Source organism: Lithobates pipiens, unplaced genomic scaffold (genome assembly GCF_037356315.1).
Source record: "Lithobates pipiens isolate NorthernLeopardFrog02 unplaced genomic scaffold, aLitPip1_a1.2 Scaffold_30, whole genome shotgun sequence".
Classification (NCBI taxonomy): Eukaryota; Metazoa; Chordata; class Amphibia; order Anura; family Ranidae; genus Lithobates; species Lithobates pipiens.
Genome location: NW_027507791.1, coordinates 167,616,224 through 167,635,371, shown reverse-complemented (window position 1 = coordinate 167,635,371; position 19,148 = coordinate 167,616,224). Strand labels below are relative to the sequence as shown.

The 19,148-nt window shown below is 42.5% G+C and overlaps 1 protein-coding gene across 6 annotated transcripts in view; it reads right to left on the bottom strand.

Moving 5' to 3' along the window:
* ZFYVE26 (zinc finger FYVE-type containing 26) overlaps positions 1-19,148 on the bottom strand; it is a 1,794,472-nt gene that overhangs the window by 1,057,724 nt on the left and 717,600 nt on the right. For all 6 annotated transcript variants that reach the window (XM_077465059.1, XM_077465061.1, XM_077465063.1 and 3 more), the window contains 3 exons: positions 17,839-18,584; positions 14,548-14,744; positions 6,827-6,931 (listed from right to left, as the gene is read on the bottom strand). In XM_077465059.1, coding sequence (XP_077321185.1) covers positions 6,827-6,931; positions 14,548-14,744; positions 17,839-18,584 — 1,048 coding nt within the window. The remainder of the gene's footprint in view (positions 1-6,826; positions 6,932-14,547; positions 14,745-17,838; positions 18,585-19,148) is intronic.

Sequence of the window (19,148 nt, the reverse complement as noted above, 5' to 3'; positions counted from 1 at the left end):
AGGCAGCCCGTTTGCTCTCATAGAAAGGCCTGCTTGTTGAAAAATCTTTTCCTGTCAGCTGCCTCCCTGGAAATCCGGGTAACCGCCTCCTGCGTGGCAAGCTACGCCAACCTAGCTGCCTCAGAGGGGTCGGCAATGTAATCTGCCTCTAGTCGGCTTACCAGTCCTTCTGTCTGCTCCCTGATAGCATGTGATTTAGATTTAATTTCCACCACCTCATTGATCAAAAGTCCCCTGAGATGCGCTGTAAACGTCTCCCACGCGAGCCCGAAACAAGGATGGTCCTCATGTTGTCTCCAAAACTCAGAGATCTCAGTCAACACCCTGTCATGAGAAGGGAATAGATTAAGCCAAAATGCATTGAGTTTCCATGGTGCCCTCTGCAAATCTGTGTCCGGCTTGGCGAACAAGGAAACCAATAAGGGTGAATGATCTGATATACCCCTCACCAGATAGTTAATGTCCTCCAATAAATGTGTCGCTTGAGGTGAGCAGAGACACAGCTCAATTCTCGACAGGGAGAGGTGGGTCTTCCAAAAACAAGAAAATCTTTTCTGTAGTGGGTTGCGATTGCGCCACGGATCAGCCCATTCCAACTCCTCCGTAAATTTCCGCACGAGCCCTCGTGCTGGAAGCCACCGGAGGTGGATGTTTATCCAGGACTGGATCCATTTAACAATTGAAGTCCCCCACAATAATAAAGGGTACATCAGAGTGCCCCAATTGATATGTCAGCAGGACCCTCAGCACCTCTGTCGTGAAAGGAGGTGGCACATAGATAGCAGTAATTATACAATGCAATTGGTAGATTTTACACAGTAATATCACATAGCGTCCCTCAGCATCTATTAATTTGTCCAACATTTGGAAATCAATGGCCCGGTGCACCAGCACACTCACCCCCCCTGGAATAAGAGGTGCGAGTGGAATGGAATGCACTACCCACCCAGGAAAATCCCAGGCAGGAGATCGTCTCCGGCACTAAATGAGTCTCCTGCAGTGCATAAATGGCAGGGGAGTATTTCTTAAGGATAGTGGACACCATAGATTGTTTCAGAGGATTCTGAACGCCCATAATATTCCAAGACAACAAAGATACAGTACTCATTAAGATAATCACTCATAGACATGATAGGGTAAGGCATTGTGTGTACCCTAGGCAATTTAGGGCGTGCATATGTGTGGGGCGCCAAGTGTGACAAAATTGTGATACCTGAGTTCCAATTAAACGAGTCTACTGTGGCATGAAAGACGAAACAGCATAAAACACAGTCCCTCTTGTACACCTGCCGGTTCCTACTCGAGCTGAAGCTGCGATAATAACAGAACAAAAACATAAGAATCATAACTGCTAAGCAAGAAATCTCCCAGTCCCCGCGGGTGCATAGAGGGTAACAATCTCCAAAAAGGGAGAGTGGTCTCTCCATCCGCCAGAATAGGGGGTAAATATCATTCAATTGAATGGGGGAAAACCGAGATAAAGAGTATACAAAAAACGTGGGTTGAACATGCCCAAAAACTCCAAGTGTCTCTTTGGTTAAACTACTAAATGTTCCAATCCAAAGTGCTACTTAACTGTATTCAAGATAACTTCACTTGCTCGCATCGCTTGTGGAAAAACAGTAGGTAATGGCTTCCCAGCCCAATTGTGTGACGATAATCGCTATACGATCGTGCTTAGATGGAGGTCTGGCCAGTCTCCTTCCGCTGCATTTCTTCCCGCTTGTCTGATAATGTGTCCATTGGCATCCGACCACGCCGAAGCCTCGGCAGCTGCCTCAAAAAAGTGGGATTGGCCCCCCGCCGAAATCCGCAGTTTCGCCGGGAACAACATCTCGTAGGACGCTCTAAGCCTTTGCAATCGTTTTTTTTTTTTTTTTTTTACATCAGTAAATCTTGTTCTGCGCTTCTGTATCTCCGCTGAGTAATCAGGATAGAATGAGATGCGTGCCCCGTTATTTTGGACATTGCATCGCTCTCTTGCCTGGCGCAGCACTATTTCTTTATCTTTAAAATTAAGTAACCTGGCTATCATAGAGTGGGGCGGGTGGCCTGGTGGAAGGGGCCTGGGCGGTACCCTGTGCGCGCGTTCAACCGAGTACAATGGTGTGAACACTTCTTTCCTAAAAACCTCCAATAGCCATTGTTCAACAAAGTCTGTGGGGTCCCTACCCTCTGTCTTCTCAGGGAGCCCCACAATACGGATATTATTCTGTCTCAATTTTATCAGATTTAAGTTCATTCGCTCTAGCAATCCTGGCTGTAATTTGCGTACCTCTCAGCAGGGGTGTCAGCTTATCCTCTATCTCACTAATGCGGCCTCCCGCCGCGGTGGTGCGCTCCTTCGTTTTCTGTAGATCATGCCTAATAAACCCCAGTTCTTCCTTCAGGCCACCAAACTGATCCTGCAGAGTGTGAACTGAAGCTGTGCATCGCTGTACTGCCCTTAGTATGTCTGCTAGGGAGGGCTGAACTGCTTCCTCTCCCTCATCCTCCATGTCAGGAAGGCTCTGGCTGGGGGACGCCACAGGGCCCTGTGCGTTGCCCCCCTCCTCCTGCTGAGTGTGAAACACCGCAGGGGTGGCAGACATGTCCTCCCCACTCCCCTGGGCCGTCTGGGGCACTATTTTCTGAGCGTAGTATAGCATGTCCCTCAGGGGGTCTTTCACTGTACTTGTAGGGGTCTTAGGAGCCTTACCGGAATCTTTAAGCGTCTCCTTACCATGAGCACACTGTGAAAGAGGAGCTGTGGCGCCATGTTGGGAATCTGGCGTCCCGGCCTCAGCGTATTTCCGGGTCATCATAATCTTCACAGACCCTGGCTGCGATTCCAGGCACACCAATGGGGTTCCCTGTGCTGAGTTCAGCCCGATCTTGGGTGTTTTAGCTGGCTGGGAAGAGGATCTTTGCGGGAGCTCCGTGATGCACGTCCTCTCACATGCCGGTCTCGGCCACGCCCCCCCCCCCCCCCCCGGGTTTTATGTCTTTAACATTATTAAAATGCCAGTAGCTTTGCAATAAGCCTTTCAACATTTTTTTAATTTTTTTTATGTTTTTGCAATAGTGTTTTGTCTCTCTTTTTTTTTTTTTAAGAATATATATATTTTTTTTTTTTCAATGGATCAAAAATGTTGAAAAACGCTGGTGAGACACATTTTTGAGCGTTTATGCACGTTTAACTTTTTTTTTTTTTTTTTGTGGTCAGAATAACAGCTCCTAAACATGATTTTAGGGTGTTCAGACAGCAGCCCATAAACTACTCCACTGCTGATAAAAATCCAGAAAATTGTCCATGTGTGCATGGATACATAAAATAACAGAGGGGAGTTTACAAAACGCAGAGCATGAGCGTCAGTGTGCATGGAGCCTTAACCGGACCATTTGGCTGGCCAAAGACCAGATCACTTTTTGTGATTTGGCACTGTCACTTTAACTGACAATTGTGCGGTCGTGCGACGTGGCTCCCAAACAAAATTGATGTCCTTTTTTTGGTGGTATTTGATCACCTCTGTGTTTATTTTTTTGTGCTGTAAACACAAAAAAAAGCAACACTTTTGAAAAAAAAAAAAAAAAAAAAAAAACTTTTTTTTTTTACCTTTTGCTATTATACTGTAAATATCCCCCAAAAAAATAAAAAAAAATATATATATATAGATATATATATATATATATATATATATATATAAAAAAAAAACCACTTTCTCCCACCCCCCCCCCCCCCCTCAGTTTAAGCTGATACGTATTCTAATACATATTTTTGGGAAAAAATAAATAAATCAATAAGTGTTTGATTGGTTCGCGCAAAAGTTATAGCATCTACAAAATAGGGGATAGTTTTATGGCATTTTTTTATCAGTGATCAGTGTCCTGGCATTAGGCAGAATGGGGAAATGCTTGTTTACATTAGCATTCCCCATTCTTCCTCACCGTGAGACGATTGTGGGTATCCCCGCGGACATCGAGTCCGTGGGACCTGCGATTATGCTTATGAGTTGGGCAACGTACAGGTACGTTAATCTTCCTGAACATGTGAAAGGGGCCTTTGCGCTACTATTCAACAAATCAAAACCAATAAACAGGGTGAAAGTACCTCTTCAAAAAATTAGTGTATAAAATGGTAAATATAGGAAAAAATATATGAATGATCAAGAACAAAAGTGCACGTGCAAATGTAAGGTACAAGAAATGCCGCTGAACCTGATAGTATACACAAACTACCCAGCAAAAATAAAAGTGAACAAACAGTCCTGCGCAAATCAATCAAAAAAGTCCTTGTAAAGTGCTAAGTGCTAATGAAATATAAATAAATATAATAAAAAACTACAAATATATATGAAAAAAAAAAAAAAATCAGCAAAATATAAAAGTCCAGAAAGTGAATATCAACGTGTAATTCACAGGCACCAATGGTGGAAAAAAATGCAGATGAAAGCAGTATAATAAATCCCAGGATTAAAGGCTCTCAGAACTCTCACCTCCAAGTATAAAAAACAGGCACATCAGACAAAGCTAACCAACTCCACTCCTTGCCTCCAGCCACCAGGGGGGTCCTCCACTGCAGCCAACTAGGAAGCGATATTCTTCACACTGGGCCACAAGGGGGCCATATAATACATGTAAACCTATACTGTAGTTGCGGGGAAGATATTCACAGAGATGTGCGGCTCAAAAATATAAAAAACATGGAGAGAGAGGGAAGGCTCTGATAGTGTAGTAATTAGTTAAAATTTGATGGTTTAATTGAAGAACTAAAAATCGGACTCTCACATTTAAACATATAAAATACAGCACAAGAAGTAAAATGGTGTTATGGCGTCTTCCGCCAGTCCTACTTCACTTCCGGTACGATGTACGGCCACTCCCTACGTGTTGCGTCAAGGGGACCTCTGAAGAAGTCACGTGATTGACGCAACGCGTAGGGACCTTTTAATCTTCCGGAACATGCCACTATATCTGCGTGAGGCGGCCGTGAAGTGGTTAAAGTGAGGATTTAACTTTTTATCCTGCCTAAAATACACTGGCCCAGACCTTTGGATTGTGAGCATGGCCTTTAACCTTAACTGTGACCTTACGAAAACCTAACCATGACCTGGCCATTTTAGTTTTTTATCATTTGTTTATTTTATTTACAGTTTTCTCTTACAAAAAGTTGAAATGGATACATTATAAGAGATTTACTCAAGGTGAAATGTGCAAAATCTGACTCAGCTCTGAATAGAAGCCAATCAGCTTCCATGTTTTATTGTCAAAGCTTTATTGAACAATCTGAAGTTAGAAGCTGAATGGCTACACCATGCACAGCTGCACCAGAGCGCTCCAGTTTTAGTAAATCCCCCCATTGCATATTTTTCTCCATTCAAGAAGAGAAACCACATGAGGGGTGAGTTGTACAGTCACTGATTACTGTAACACTGTAATCTGTGATAATATGATCAAGAGCTGGTCCTCCCTGCTCCTGATCTTCAGTTTGTGAAATGGAGTAGTCTGTATTCACATATGCGGGTCCAAGATATGCAGTGTCAAGAAGGCTTCAAAGATGTTAATTGTTAGATTTTCATGGCCGAAGTTGTGAATAGTTGTCAAAACACTGGGTCAAAATTTTTTAAAATGACATAGGTGGATGTTGGTGTCAAAAGTTCAATGTACAGTAGCTTGTTACACTTTGGCATTGATTTCACACCTCTCGTGGACCCACTGTCCTCGCTGTCCAAAATGTGCACCTCACTGTCATCAAAAGAATGTTCTTTTTTTTTCCCTTAAGGTGTATGAAAACTGCCAAATCTTGACATGTATAATTTGTCTTCCTATCTTGAACACATTCACATAGAGCAGTGGTTTCGCCAAACTGCGGCCCTTGGGTCTGATGTGGCCCTTTGCTTGCCTTCATCAGGTCTTTGGAGCACTTTGCTTCCCACTGACACCAAGAATGGAGAGTAATTCATGTTACTGACAACAAGGCACTATTCCTCCCAATGACACCAATTATGGGGCACCATTTCTCCCATTGACACAAACAAAATCCCCCCACTAATGCCAAAGATGCACTATTTACTCCCACTGTCACCAAGACAATTTCTACTTCCAATGGCCGCAGTCCGGCCCCCCTCATGTCTGAAGCACTGTAAACTGGCCCTTTGTTTAGAAAGTTTGGACTCCTGACTTAGAGGTTGCTTTGTCTCCCAATTTAAAGATTCCTCACTATGCTGCACTACATAAGCCAAATTACTTCATTTGTGCTTGAGTGTTAGCCACTAGGATTGCTTTTACTTTGTAGAGCTTCACCGCCTCTCAAAAACAATATCAGGGTTATGGCAGACAGCTGCAGGTACATGATTTGGCGGCAAGTGGTTAAATACCTGTAGTTTGAGGAGACAGACACCACTCTCAGTAAACTGTTTACACAAACGCATATATGCAGCCGCTCGGCATTACAATGACATTAAAAAGTTTTTTGTTTTGTTTTTCTACATAACAAACATGTCATACTTATCTGCTCTGCGCGGTGGTTTTGCATAGAGCATTCCCAATTCTCCTTTTTTCGGGTCACTTTATCTGGGGGCACTGGTTAGTGATATCTTTCGACCCCATAAGACACACAGAGCTGCAGCTCGGCCACACCCCATGTTCTCTCTTCATTGGCTCTCTTGTGATTGACAGTAGCAGGAGCCAATACATGCAGGTAAAAAAAAAAAAAAAAAAAAAAAAAACCTTGCACCTTTAAAACCACTTTAAAGCCCATACTCCAAGTGGATGCATGCTTGCATCCAACAGGAAGGTGTTAAATACATTTCTGTTAGCAATGTACAGTCCCATAACTGTAAAATACCTTCGTTTTTAGGATAATTTGAATTATGGCCTCTGGATCCTTGAAACAATCTTCCTTTAACTCTTGCCTGCTTGACCAAGCTATATCCTCTTTAAGAAATAGGACCTACAAGGCAGAAAAAAAATGTAAAAAAAAAATTATTTGCACATACTGTAAAACTCCTTGCTCCTGTAATATAGTGAAGAACATATGGCTATATTTTTTTTTTTTTTTAAATGTGAGGTATACAGTGGATCCCAATTCTAAGTGCCATAAATATTATGCAAATTAAGAGACACAGCCCCATCTAACAGATATGCCTCTGTATCTGTCTACAGGCTCAGTAGTAATAAATCAGAATAGTACTCTGTCTAGTGGGAAGAGATGGGAGACGCTCCACGAATCCACAAGCGCCATCTTTGCTACACGCCAGGCCCGCTGAGGAAAAGAATGGAGTGAGCTTTTGAGGAGGTTTGGCATCCTTCCTCCTCTTGGACATACGGCTGGAGGGTGCAGGAATATTTGGATTGTGGTATAAGCGAGTGTGCTCTTCTAAGCAGCAGTTGTATTGCTGACGTTGAGGTTTCTGCATAGCTGAGGAACTAAGCAATCATTCCCGCAAGCTGGCAAGCCACACCTCCCCCAGACAGCATTCTAGTGTAGCATAAAACATCTCTGGGGTTATCCTTTCCAGATGAGCGGGTAAACTTACTCTTGACTACAGGGGCTTGTTGGCTCCATCTGGTATTCTTTGAGGTAGAGCTTCAGCCATGTCATGTTGAAAGTCTAGGGGGGCACAGCTTCTTCCTTGTTCCTGTGGATCATAGCGGTGGCGGATAGTGACAAAGGGTACCGCTGGAATCCTGGCAGCAAGCAGAAGCAAACGGTGGCTGTTTCAGAGCCCCAAATGGCCAGGGAGAGGATAGCAGATCCCCCCCACTAGTAAGTTATTTTTCTTTTCTTTTTTTTTTAAATTAGAAGGGAATCTATACAATGTTTATCTTAAAAAAAAAAAAAATAGAGTTTTTGTCACACATACATGTAAAATGTTTTGTCTTTGAGTACATCATGGGGCACAGAGTTTGACCATTATTCCATAGGTAGAAATAATGAATACAAGCATAAAGCACCATACCTTCTAGCATTTCAAAGTATTGTCTGTCCCTCTAGTGATCAATGTATCGAGTGACATCATTACTGTGTGCCAAATAAAAGGATTGTGGGACAACTAGTCATCCTGTCAGATAGTTGCTTTGCATGGTTGTGTGCCAGGACTACATACCACAGGAATCTTTGCTGTGATGAAGCTTGTGCGGAGGGTCATATGCCAGGGATGAAGCCTGTGCAGAGGGTCTCTTCCCCTTGGGCCAGACACAAGATGGACCTCTCTGTGGAAAAAGGAGAGGGAGGTTGTGGCCTACAATGTGGAGTCTTACTTCCAACCCGTGGGTTGAGGTGCCTAGCTACGTTGGCTGTCGGACATCCTTTCCTGAACCACTCTGGTCGCTTGCCTGTCAGTGTGTGTGGCAAGGTCCACATCAGGAGATCGGGACAGGGGATCCGCTACAAAAGTCCCTGTCCGTTAGACATCAGGGAGATCTGGTTGTTGGCGAGAGGGCAAATTGCTTGACTGTTATCAATTCTTAACCACTGTTACATTAAGACACACTGCACAGACATCTCTGTTCCAAGAACAATTTACTGCATTATTTGAACACTGTGCTCAGACACCTTTAGTTTTATTCTCTACGAGGAATCTACTGCTCTCACTATACCCAAACAGATTACAGTTAACAAGATCTGATTAGCTGGTGAAGGACATCAGATCTGCAATGTGGGCTTTACTGCCATTACTTATACCTATATTACTCTTCTTTAGACCTGCTCTCCCTTCCTAGGATAGCATGCAGGCTAGCTAGGTTCAATCTTTATAGTATGGCAGTATAAGCAGTTAACAGAAACATCCGTCTAGGGGATAATATTCTCTCTAAAGGAAGTGTACATATACAGTGGTGTGAAAAAGTGTTTGCCCCCTTCCTCATTTCCTGTTCCTTTGCATGTTTGTCACACAAGTGTTTCGGAACATCAAACCAATTTAAACAATAGTCAAGGACAACACAAGTAAACACAAAATGCAATTTGTAAATGAAGGCGTTTATTATTAAAGGTGAAAAAAAATCCAAACCATCATGGCCCTGTGTGAAAAAAGTGATCCCCCCCCTTGTTAAAACATACTATAACTGTGGTTGTCCACACCTGGGTTTAATTTCTATAGCCACACCCAGGCCTGATTATTGCCACACCTGTTCACAATCAAGGCATCACTTAAATAGGAGCTGCTTGACACAGTAAGGTCCACCAGAAGATCCTTAAAAGCTACACATCATGCCGAGACCCAAAGAAATTCAGGAACAATTGAGAAAGAAAGTAATTGAGATCTATCAGTCTGGAAAGGGTTATAAAGCCATTTCCAAAGCTTTGGGAATCCAGCGAACCACAGTGAGAGCCATTATCCACAAATGGCGAAGACATGGAACAGTGGTGAACCTTCCCAGGAGTGGCCGGCCGCCCAAAATTACCCCAAGAGCGCAGCGACGACTCATCCAAGAGGTCACAAAAGACCCCACAACAACGTCCAAGGAACTGCAGGCCTCACTTGCCTCAGTTAAGGTCAGCGTTCATGCCTCCACCATCAGGAAAAGACTGGGCAAAAATGGCCTGCATGGCAGAGTTCCAAGGAGAAAACCACTGCTGAGCAAAAAGAACATCAAAGCTCGTCTCAATTTCTCCACAACACATCTTGATGATCCCCAAGACTTTCGGGACAACATTCTGTGGACCGATGAGACAAAACTGGAACTCTTTGGAAGGTGTGTGTCCAAGTATATCTGGCGTAGAAGGAACACTGCATTTCATAAAAAGAACATTATACCAACAGTAAAATATGGTGGTGGTAGTGTGATGGTCTGGGGCTGTTTTGCTGCTTCAGGACCTGGAAGACTTGCCGTGATAAAAGGAACTATGAATTCTGCTGTCTACCAAGAGATCCTGAAGGAGAATGTCCGACCATCTGTTCGTGTACTCAAGCTGAAACGAACTTGGGTTCTGCAGCAGGGCAATGATCCTAAACACACCAGCAAGTCCACCACCGAATGGCTGAAGAAAAACAAAATGAAGACTTTGAGATGGCCTAGCCAAAGTCCTGACCTGAATCCTATTGAGATGTTGTGGTATGACCTTAAAAAGGCCGTTCATGCTCGAAAACCCTCTAATGTAACTGAATTAGGACAATTCTGCAAAGATGAGTGGGCCAAAATTCCTCCAGGACGCTGTAAAAGCCTCATTGCACGTTATCGCAAAAGCTTGGTTGCAGTTGTTGCTGCTAAGGGTGGCCCAACCAGTTATTAGGTTTAGGGGGCAATCACTTTTTTCACACAGGGCCATGATGGTTTGGATTTTTTTTCACCTTTAATAATAAACACCTTCATTTACAAATTGCATTTTGTGTTTACTTGTGTTGTCCTTGACTATTGTTTAAATTGGTTTGATGTTCCGAAACACTTAAGTGTGACAAACATGCAAAGGAACAGGAAATGAGGAAGGGGGTAAACACTTTTTCACACCACTGTATGTATAGAGTATTGTTGTTAAAATATTGTCTTGTGTCTTCCTGAGAAATTCCTTTGCAGAGTTGACACTGTTGTCTAGAACTCGGCAGAAAATTACCTCTTCTTTGTGACAACTTCCCATTTTATTGGTTCAAGTAAAATATCCATAGAACCTAAATACATTGAGGAGTTTAATTATTGCCATACAGTGATACAAGAATGTCTGAACCCAGAGTGCCAGATGGGTTGGAAGGTTCACCAGGTCATGGTCATGCAGAGGAACAGGTAATTCTGAGCAGCCCTATAAGGGGCCGTGCTACGCATACTTACTGGGACACCGCAGAGCCTTGAGGGGAGGGAGACACCCGGCCAAAAAAGATAGCAATCAAACTTTATACAGCAGTCTGTAGTGCACTACGGCAGAAAGCTGAATCCTCAGCTGCTCTAACAGCCACCTGATAAAATCTTGTGAATGTATGCACTGAAGACCAGGTAGCAGCCTTATGAATCTGAGCCACAGATACCGGATGGTGAAAAGCTCAGTAGGTTTCAACAACCCTGGTAGAATAAGCTCTCACCCTGAAGGGAGGAGCCTTATGTTTCAGACCATAGGCCTAAATAACCAGTGGGCAGACCCAGTCGGCGATGGAAGCTTTGGAAGCTGCCTGTCTCTTCTTGAAAAAAAAAAAAAAAAAAAAAAATGAGCCTGATCCCTGGATCTCCGCACATCTAGCCAAATAAAATCTGACTACTCACATTAAATCTAAGGAATTCAGTTGTCTCTCTTCCACTAAACAAGGCAGAGAAAAAAGGCAGCAAAACAATACCATGATTCAAATGAAAGGTTGATAACCCCTTGGCAAGAAGCATGGAGTAGGATGCAATACCCCCTTGTCGTAGTGAAGGATTAAATGATTCCCTACAGAAAAGGGTGTTCAGTTCTGACACCCTTCTAGCAGAGGAGATGGCCCTCAGGAATGCTAGCTTGCATGACAACAAGACTAATGGAATGTCCTTGATGGGCTCAAATGGTTGTTTCTGTAACACAGACAGCACCAAATTCAAGTCCCAAGGACACACCTAATGGGGGAAGAAAAAAAGCTGTCCCCTGCATAAAGGGTCAGACCAGCGAATGGGAGGCTAAAGACCTTTGGAAGAACATCAACATGGTCAAAATCTGTCCCTTGATGGTATTCAAAACCATCTGATTTCCACAGCCGACTGTATAAAAGAGAATTCTCGCAATCACTGGCTTCACACCAAGCAATACAAGTCTTCCAGACTGTATTATAGATCTTCCAAGTGACCACTTTGATGAACCTGGATGCAAATAGATCAACATTTAGCCATCCCCATCACTGCAAATTCCCCAAACATGTTCGGGTGTATGGGCCATTCCCCCGGCTGAGATAATTTGCCTTCCAGTTCTCTACCCCAGGATATGGACTGCCAATAGAACCAGGAACATGCCCAGGCTAATATGTGGTTTGCCTCCTCCTAAACTGAACGGCTCCTGGCACCACCCTGGTGGTTGATATAGGCCACCGCAGTGGCATTGTCGGACTGAACCATGATAGGGCAGTCCTGAAGCTCCACTGTCTAGGACCGTAGGACCAGACGCACTGCCCGCAATTCCAGGATGTTGATGGACAGGCTCTGCCCTTGACCATGAGCTGTTCTTGGGTTGTTCCCCAGCCAGAGAGAGTGGGGTCGGTGGTCAGTACTCTCAAAGACCTCAGGAGGAAGGATCTTCCCCTTTGCAGATTCTAATCCTGCAAACACCAGCTTAGGCTTAAGCACGCTGTGGTGATAAGGACATGGGGTAACCAGGGCTCGTACAAGATGCCTTGTTGTATAGGCCTGGAATGGAATTGGGCGTAGGGAAATGCCTCAAAGGAGGACACCATCCTTTCCAGAAGACTTATACAGAGCAAAATGGAGGGTTGTCTGATGTCCCTTACCTGACACACCTGATCCTTCAGGACACAGATCTTTATTGGTGGCAAAAATACCCTTGCATGAACCGTATCTAGGATCAGACCTAAATATGTCAGAGACTAAGCTGGCCTCAGGGCTCACTTTTTGATATTTATAACCCAGCCCAGGTTTTCTAAACACCAAACTGTGAAGGCTATGCACTGTCCTAGGGCCTGCAGTGAGTGATCTTTGAGCAGGAGGTTGTCCAAGTATCTGAGCACCAAGATTACATGGACCCATAAAAGACCCAGTACTGGTGCTAGGACCTTTTTAAACATCCGGGGTGATGTGGCAAGCCCGAAGGGTAGAGCCACAAACTGGAAATGCTGTTCCTCTACTGCAAAATGCCAGTGATAAGGTTGAAATTTAAGTACGTGTAAATATGGATCCTTGATATTGGTGAAGGCTAGAAAGTCTCCCATCTGGAGCGAGGCTACTACTGAGAGCACTGGCTCCATCCAAAAGTACCAGATTAATAGATACTGGTTCAGGGATCTTAGAGCCAAAATGGGCCTCGTGTCTCCATTTGGTTTTAGAACCGTGAACAGGTTTGAATAAAACTCTGTGCCTCTTTCGAATTCAGGGACCCGTATAATCACTCCCTGATGCACTAAATAAGTGGTTCTCAACCCTCTCCTGAAGTACCCCCAACAAGCCATGCTTCAAGAATTTCTCTTAGCTAAAATAGCTGTCCAAAATACCAAGTCAGTGACTCTGATTTAAAGAACCTGTGCAAGATAAAGGAAAACCTGCAAACATGGCCTGTTGGGGGTACTTGAGGACAGGGATGAGAACTGCTGCACTAAATGATCTAGTGCCTGAAACAATAAGTCTCTTTTTGGAGGATCCAAAGGAACATTGGATCTCAAACTTCAGCGGAAACCCCCATAATCCAAGTTTGTAACCATGGGATACTGTTGAGGTGACTCACAAATCCTGAACCACTGTTCTCTAGATGCCTGCAAAGTAAAGCAGCCTCCCCCCCCCCACCTGATAGAGTGGGGGCATCCCCTCAAAAGAAGGGCTTGGTGCTGGTTGTCACGGACTACCACAATGTATACAGGACTATGTCCGCTGTATATGCTTCCTTTGATCTTACGGACCTGTGCAAATGTGTTTCTTGCAAGAATATCTGTTTGTTTTGAACTGGAAAACGCTCTCCAAAGTTTTTTTTATTTATTTATTTATTTATTTTTTATGTAGCTGCTCAAGGTTATCAATAAATACGTCATAAAGAGATACTCCACACTATTCAAGTTTTTTTTTTTCTGCATACACATCACCTCCTGCTGTTTATGCTGTCTGCTTGCCATCGGATAATCGGAGGGGGGGGAAGTCTAAATACTCCACCAGTGGACCCTTGATTCTACTAAGCACTTTGACCTCCCTGAGTAAGGGAGGTCACAGGCTTTCTTGTAAGCCTTTTATCTTAACGAGGTGACAGGAATCACGGTGTCAAGCATCCGGTTTATGCTCCATATTGCACTTGAAGTTACTTTCATTATATGTCAGCCACACTTTTTCTCCCCTTATATTGCACTTTTAGCACTCGTGTACACTTTTTGTTTGCTCTATTGGCCATTTATCACATAGAATTGCACATTTTGATATTGTTTCGTTTTCAGGCAATATATAGAATTTATCAAATTTCAGCACTTTGTATGAAACTTTTGAATGCAACTTTCCGTCTGCTCCATTGCACATTAATGGCATAGAATTGCACTTTTGGTTATTGTTTTTAGTCTCTTGCACATTTCAATATACTGAATTGTAAATCTGCACTTTATTTAGCTATTTCAAAAATTTTGTTTTTCTTTATTATGCATTAATCACATTGAATTACACCTTTGGTTATTGTGCCATTTTGTTGTATTTTTTTTTTTTTTTTTTGATTGCACATTTCAATGAACTGAATTGCACTTTATCTAACACCTGGTATTCATGTACAGGACCACTTTCTGTACTGACCTAGCGCTGCAACTTTATTTGTATTGTTATCTGGTGCGCAATATCAGGGTTATAGTGTACAGCTGCAGGTCATTCCATTATTCAATTATTTCATGTATTCACTAAGCACAGATATTATTTGACATGTTTTTATAAACTAGTAAATAAAAATGCTTGGAGACATATCAGAAAAATATGATACATTTTTACCTTTCTATACACTTCCACTTCTTTCCTTTTATTTTTAAGATCCATTTTAAGATTTTCTTCAATATCAGTTTCACATAAACAATAGGACAGCAACTCCCTACAAGACTCCAATGGCCATTTGTTCAAGAAACAAAGAGCTAGTCTGATTCTCAGTGTGGCATTGTTAACAGCAAAAATATATTTCCAGCCATTAATTTCTAGAAAAAAAAAAAAAAAAAGATGATATGACTTTATGGGAACAAAATGTTATAAACTCTTTAAAAGAAATATTATACCCAAAAGAAAACATGCATTATAGTTCAGCTTAATTCCTTTCAGGGGTCACCCAGTCATCATAGACTGCACATTCTACTTGGTAATGGACAGGGGATTATTTACAGGGTTGTGTAGGTCTCGTTGCAACCAAAGGGGCATAGCAAGACAGCGGGCGAGTCAGGTGGCACAAAGTCAAGGCTTGTGCTTAAGGAGGCAACATGTGTTTGAATTATAACAAGCTCCCCCTTCATCACAGTCACAATCTGGGGGAGAAGAATCTTCTGCAGCTTCCTCCTGTACAGCCTTAATATCATATTCCTTCCCCTCTGTCTCTATGTCCTCTAGGATTGGCTTACCGGGATGCAGAGAATTCTGCTTTAGTCAAGTAAGCCATTAGTTGCATACCTGGAATAAAACAGGATGCTCAAATCAGTGTTAGAATCTAGTTCTTGCTCTGTTGCAAGATCAAGAGTTCTGCAGGTCTTTAGCAGAGGAAATGTTCATGTGTATTATTAGAAGAAAAACATGCATACATACACACACACAAATATACTGCACATACATACTGTCTGTCTGTCCAGAAAAAGTCCAGCCATCGTTAGTATAACAAGAACAGTCTGTGCAACATCAATGCAACCTATCCAGGAGAGGGGACTTGAATGAGCATACATAAACAATGACAACTTTACTGTACTAGTCAGTGGAGTGTTAGACGCCATTGAGTGAGCATGTGTACTGAGCGAGTAGAGCAACTAATCTGCACCAGATTTTCCATTAAGCTTGAACATCCCTCCACAGAAACTATTTGGATGATTCAGAAGGCTTTTGGGGATGATGCAATGCATGCATTGCAAATCAAACTGTTTCACAAACGCTTCAAAGATGGCCAAAAATCTGCTGAAATCTGTTCAAAGTAATCCATGTTCTGAACAGCTTACAACAAGCAGAACACCTGAGAAGGTAGAATGTGTATAGGCTGCAATCAATACAGATAGGCAACTGACAGGACCAGAACAAGCTGCGTTCAAGATTTTGTGTGAGGTCCCAAGGTGCCTACTTTAAAGGGGACTGAGGCGCCATTGCCCTATGTACAATGTTTCTTGTATCTTCTTCAATTAATGTCCCTATATATTACATAGCTCGATATGTTCTGGACAGACCTCATATATACATACACACATGTATGTGTAAATACATATTTAAAATAAATAGAAATTCATATATACATATCTGAGCATGGGAAAGCAGTAAGTCATGCCCTCCTTTGTTTCAATCTTTTGTGTGCTGCCGTATTTTTAAAATTCTGGGTCGTTGTCCTATTTGTAGTGTGTGGTGGCTACTCTAAGCCTTTGTACACACGGTCTGACATTCCGACAATAAAATCTGTTGGATATTTTTCCAATGGATTTTGTCCGAAACTGGTGTTGCATACACACCGTTGGACAAAGTTGTCGGAAAATCTGATAGTTCGTAACATGATGACGTTATTTAGATACAACAGGACTACGTTCAGGCTAGTAGCCAATAGCTTTGGTCTAGGAATTTGATCTGAGCATGCGTAGCACTTTGTCCGATCAGATCACATTGTCAATTTTTTTTTATATCCAGCTCACAAACTTTGTTGGTCGTACATTCCGACAGAAAAAGCCAGATGCAGCCCACACATGGTCGGATTATACGACAACGCGGCCCGACCGTGTGTACAAGGGCTAAGACATACTATACTATGAGTGTGCATTGTAAATTTTGGGGGTTATAGTGCCACAGGACCATGTGCAAAGCCGTTTAACTTAAACAAAATGGTGTTTATTTTTTCTTTAGGCAACACAAAAATGCTTCCAGCCGAAAAACAAAATGCAACACACATCTGGCAGCTCTCTCTTACATTTTCCTGTGGTCTGGAAGTTGGAAGAAATGTCCAGAGCTGGAGGTGGAAGTAAGGAGGGGCTGTCATGCATATTTATGAGGCCTCTGTCAATTCACATCTTTGGGCTGGCAGGGGGCACAGAGCCTATTTCATAAATAGACATGGGCCATAACAGAAAGGGGAGTCTGTGGGACATGGAAGCGCTGAGGAGGCAGTTGGCTGTTGTTGAAGGTGCCCGCTAGTCTGGGGGAGGGGGATTGACCTCTGGCCTGGGGTGCTGGAAGATTCCCCTACAACACACAGAGAAAACCCTTTCTGGAGTCACAGGAGCAAGGGAAGTGGACAGTAGGAGTAGGTTAGCAGGTCAGGGGGATCTTCTGAGAGTCAGCCGTCTGGTGAATGTCAGTCTGGAGGAATGTGGGTAATTCTGGAGGGCTTAGGGAGAGTGGCAGCTGCAGCCAGGTGAGCTGACAGGGCATGAAGAGGTGGCGCTGGGATAAGTCACCACAGAGAGGAAAGGTTTAAGATGTGTCACCCTATCTGTTCTTCAACTATAGGGGTTGTGATTCTCTGTCTGCAATGTGCCTTTGCTACAAAAATTACTACAGGGTGACATAGCTGGGTTCTGCAAGCGTGTGCTGGAGGAAGAAGAGGAGTTGTATACAGAGACTGTATATAGGTAGAATTGTCCCTGAATCTTGTTTGGAGTCAAATATGCATCCTATAACCTCCCATCCCTATCCAGGTTATTACGCCCCATGTGGAAATTTGGAGAGCTTAGCTGTGCAGGGTGGGGGATTCTAGTTACTTGCGGCTGCTAAGGGGGTGTGTCACACACACACACACACACACACACACACATATATATATATATATATACATACATACACACAAATAGACTGAGAACAGCCTCTCAACATTATTTCATAAATACAGTGCGTTACCTATTACCTCCCTTATTCTATAATCAATTAGCTGTGCTATAATGTTTAGACCCTCTGGTTTGTGTTCTGAGTCACTACTCAATGCAGGAGATCAAATAATCCAGCAAGTGCATTTATTTTATAACTAAAATGGTGAGCTAAATCACAAATCACAATTGCCCCAGTTTCTAAAACATAACTACAAATATTTTCATTGTTTACCTATAATATGAGATAAATAATTACCTTCTGCAGCTGCACAGCAAAGAAGTGCATCTCTGACCTCCTCAAGATCATCAATGTTGCAAGTATAGTGATTCATAATCTGTAATGCATTAGTCCAATTCTTCTTTAAAAGTGCTTCCTTAAATGCTGCAATTACAGCAACAGAAGAGGAGGAAAAGTGAAGCCCTAAAAAAACTAAGGCAGAATATGGCTTGCCACACAAAGGACTGCTTGGTGAACTCACATCTTGAAAAACCTCCCAAAAAGGTGCAGACATTAAATTGATATACCTCTGAAAAACTGGAAACTCTGAAAGCATCAAGTCACATTCCACAGAAATGATGTCCATGTCTAAAGGAGTTTCTTTCCTACTGCTTCTTAAATCCATCCATGACAGTCCTGACTTTGGTGGCTTAAGACTTTTAACAACACTTAAACATGCTAGAACTGCTGTTGCATTGCATTTGTTTTTTAAAAAGTTTAAGGCAGATGATGTGAGGGAGTACTGGCAGAAGTCAGAAGTGGAAGAATTTGGACTTCTCTGTACAATGTCCTCAGAGTCCTTAGTCCAAGTAGAAACGGTGATGCAAATGTCAGGATAATACATTTCCAGACTTTGTTGCATCAATTGCTGAATACTGCTTGCAAGGGACTGTGCTTCATTGGGTTTCCTGTTTTTGCTAAAAGACAAAGCTTCACAGCAGTAATCCACAATCACTTGTTTAACATTTAATTCCAGTTTTTCTTTCTTCAGTAACGATGACAACCTGTTAAAATCAAAAAAGGTTTCACTATCATACACAGACAAGAACAAAGCCTGATTTTGTTTTATTTGTCTTCCTAATAAGATTTTTTTATTTATTTTTTTTTTTTTTTATAGTAATTCTGTAAATGTACAGTTGTGCTCATAAGTTTACACACCCTGGCAGAATGTATGCTTTCTTGGCCATTTTTCAGAGAATATGAATAACACAAACATTTTTTTTTTCATTCAGGGTTAGTGTTTGGCTAAAACCATTTATTATCAATCTAAAGGCCCGTATATACGATCTGTCTTTTTGACAACAAACATACAAATTAGTTGTTTTGGAGCAACATCCGACTGTGTGTACGCTCCATCAGACAAACTTTTTTCTGTTTTCATCTGACTTTTGTTGCTGTGCGAACGGACAAACTTTTTGACAACATAAGTCCGATAGAGCAAAGTAACAGGGGCTTCAACAGTAATCCATATGGACAAATATATGTTCCTTTAAAGCTGGATATACTGGACTCTCCTATGTCTGTCCACAGTAAATATGGCTATATACATTCCATAAGTATGTTTGAAC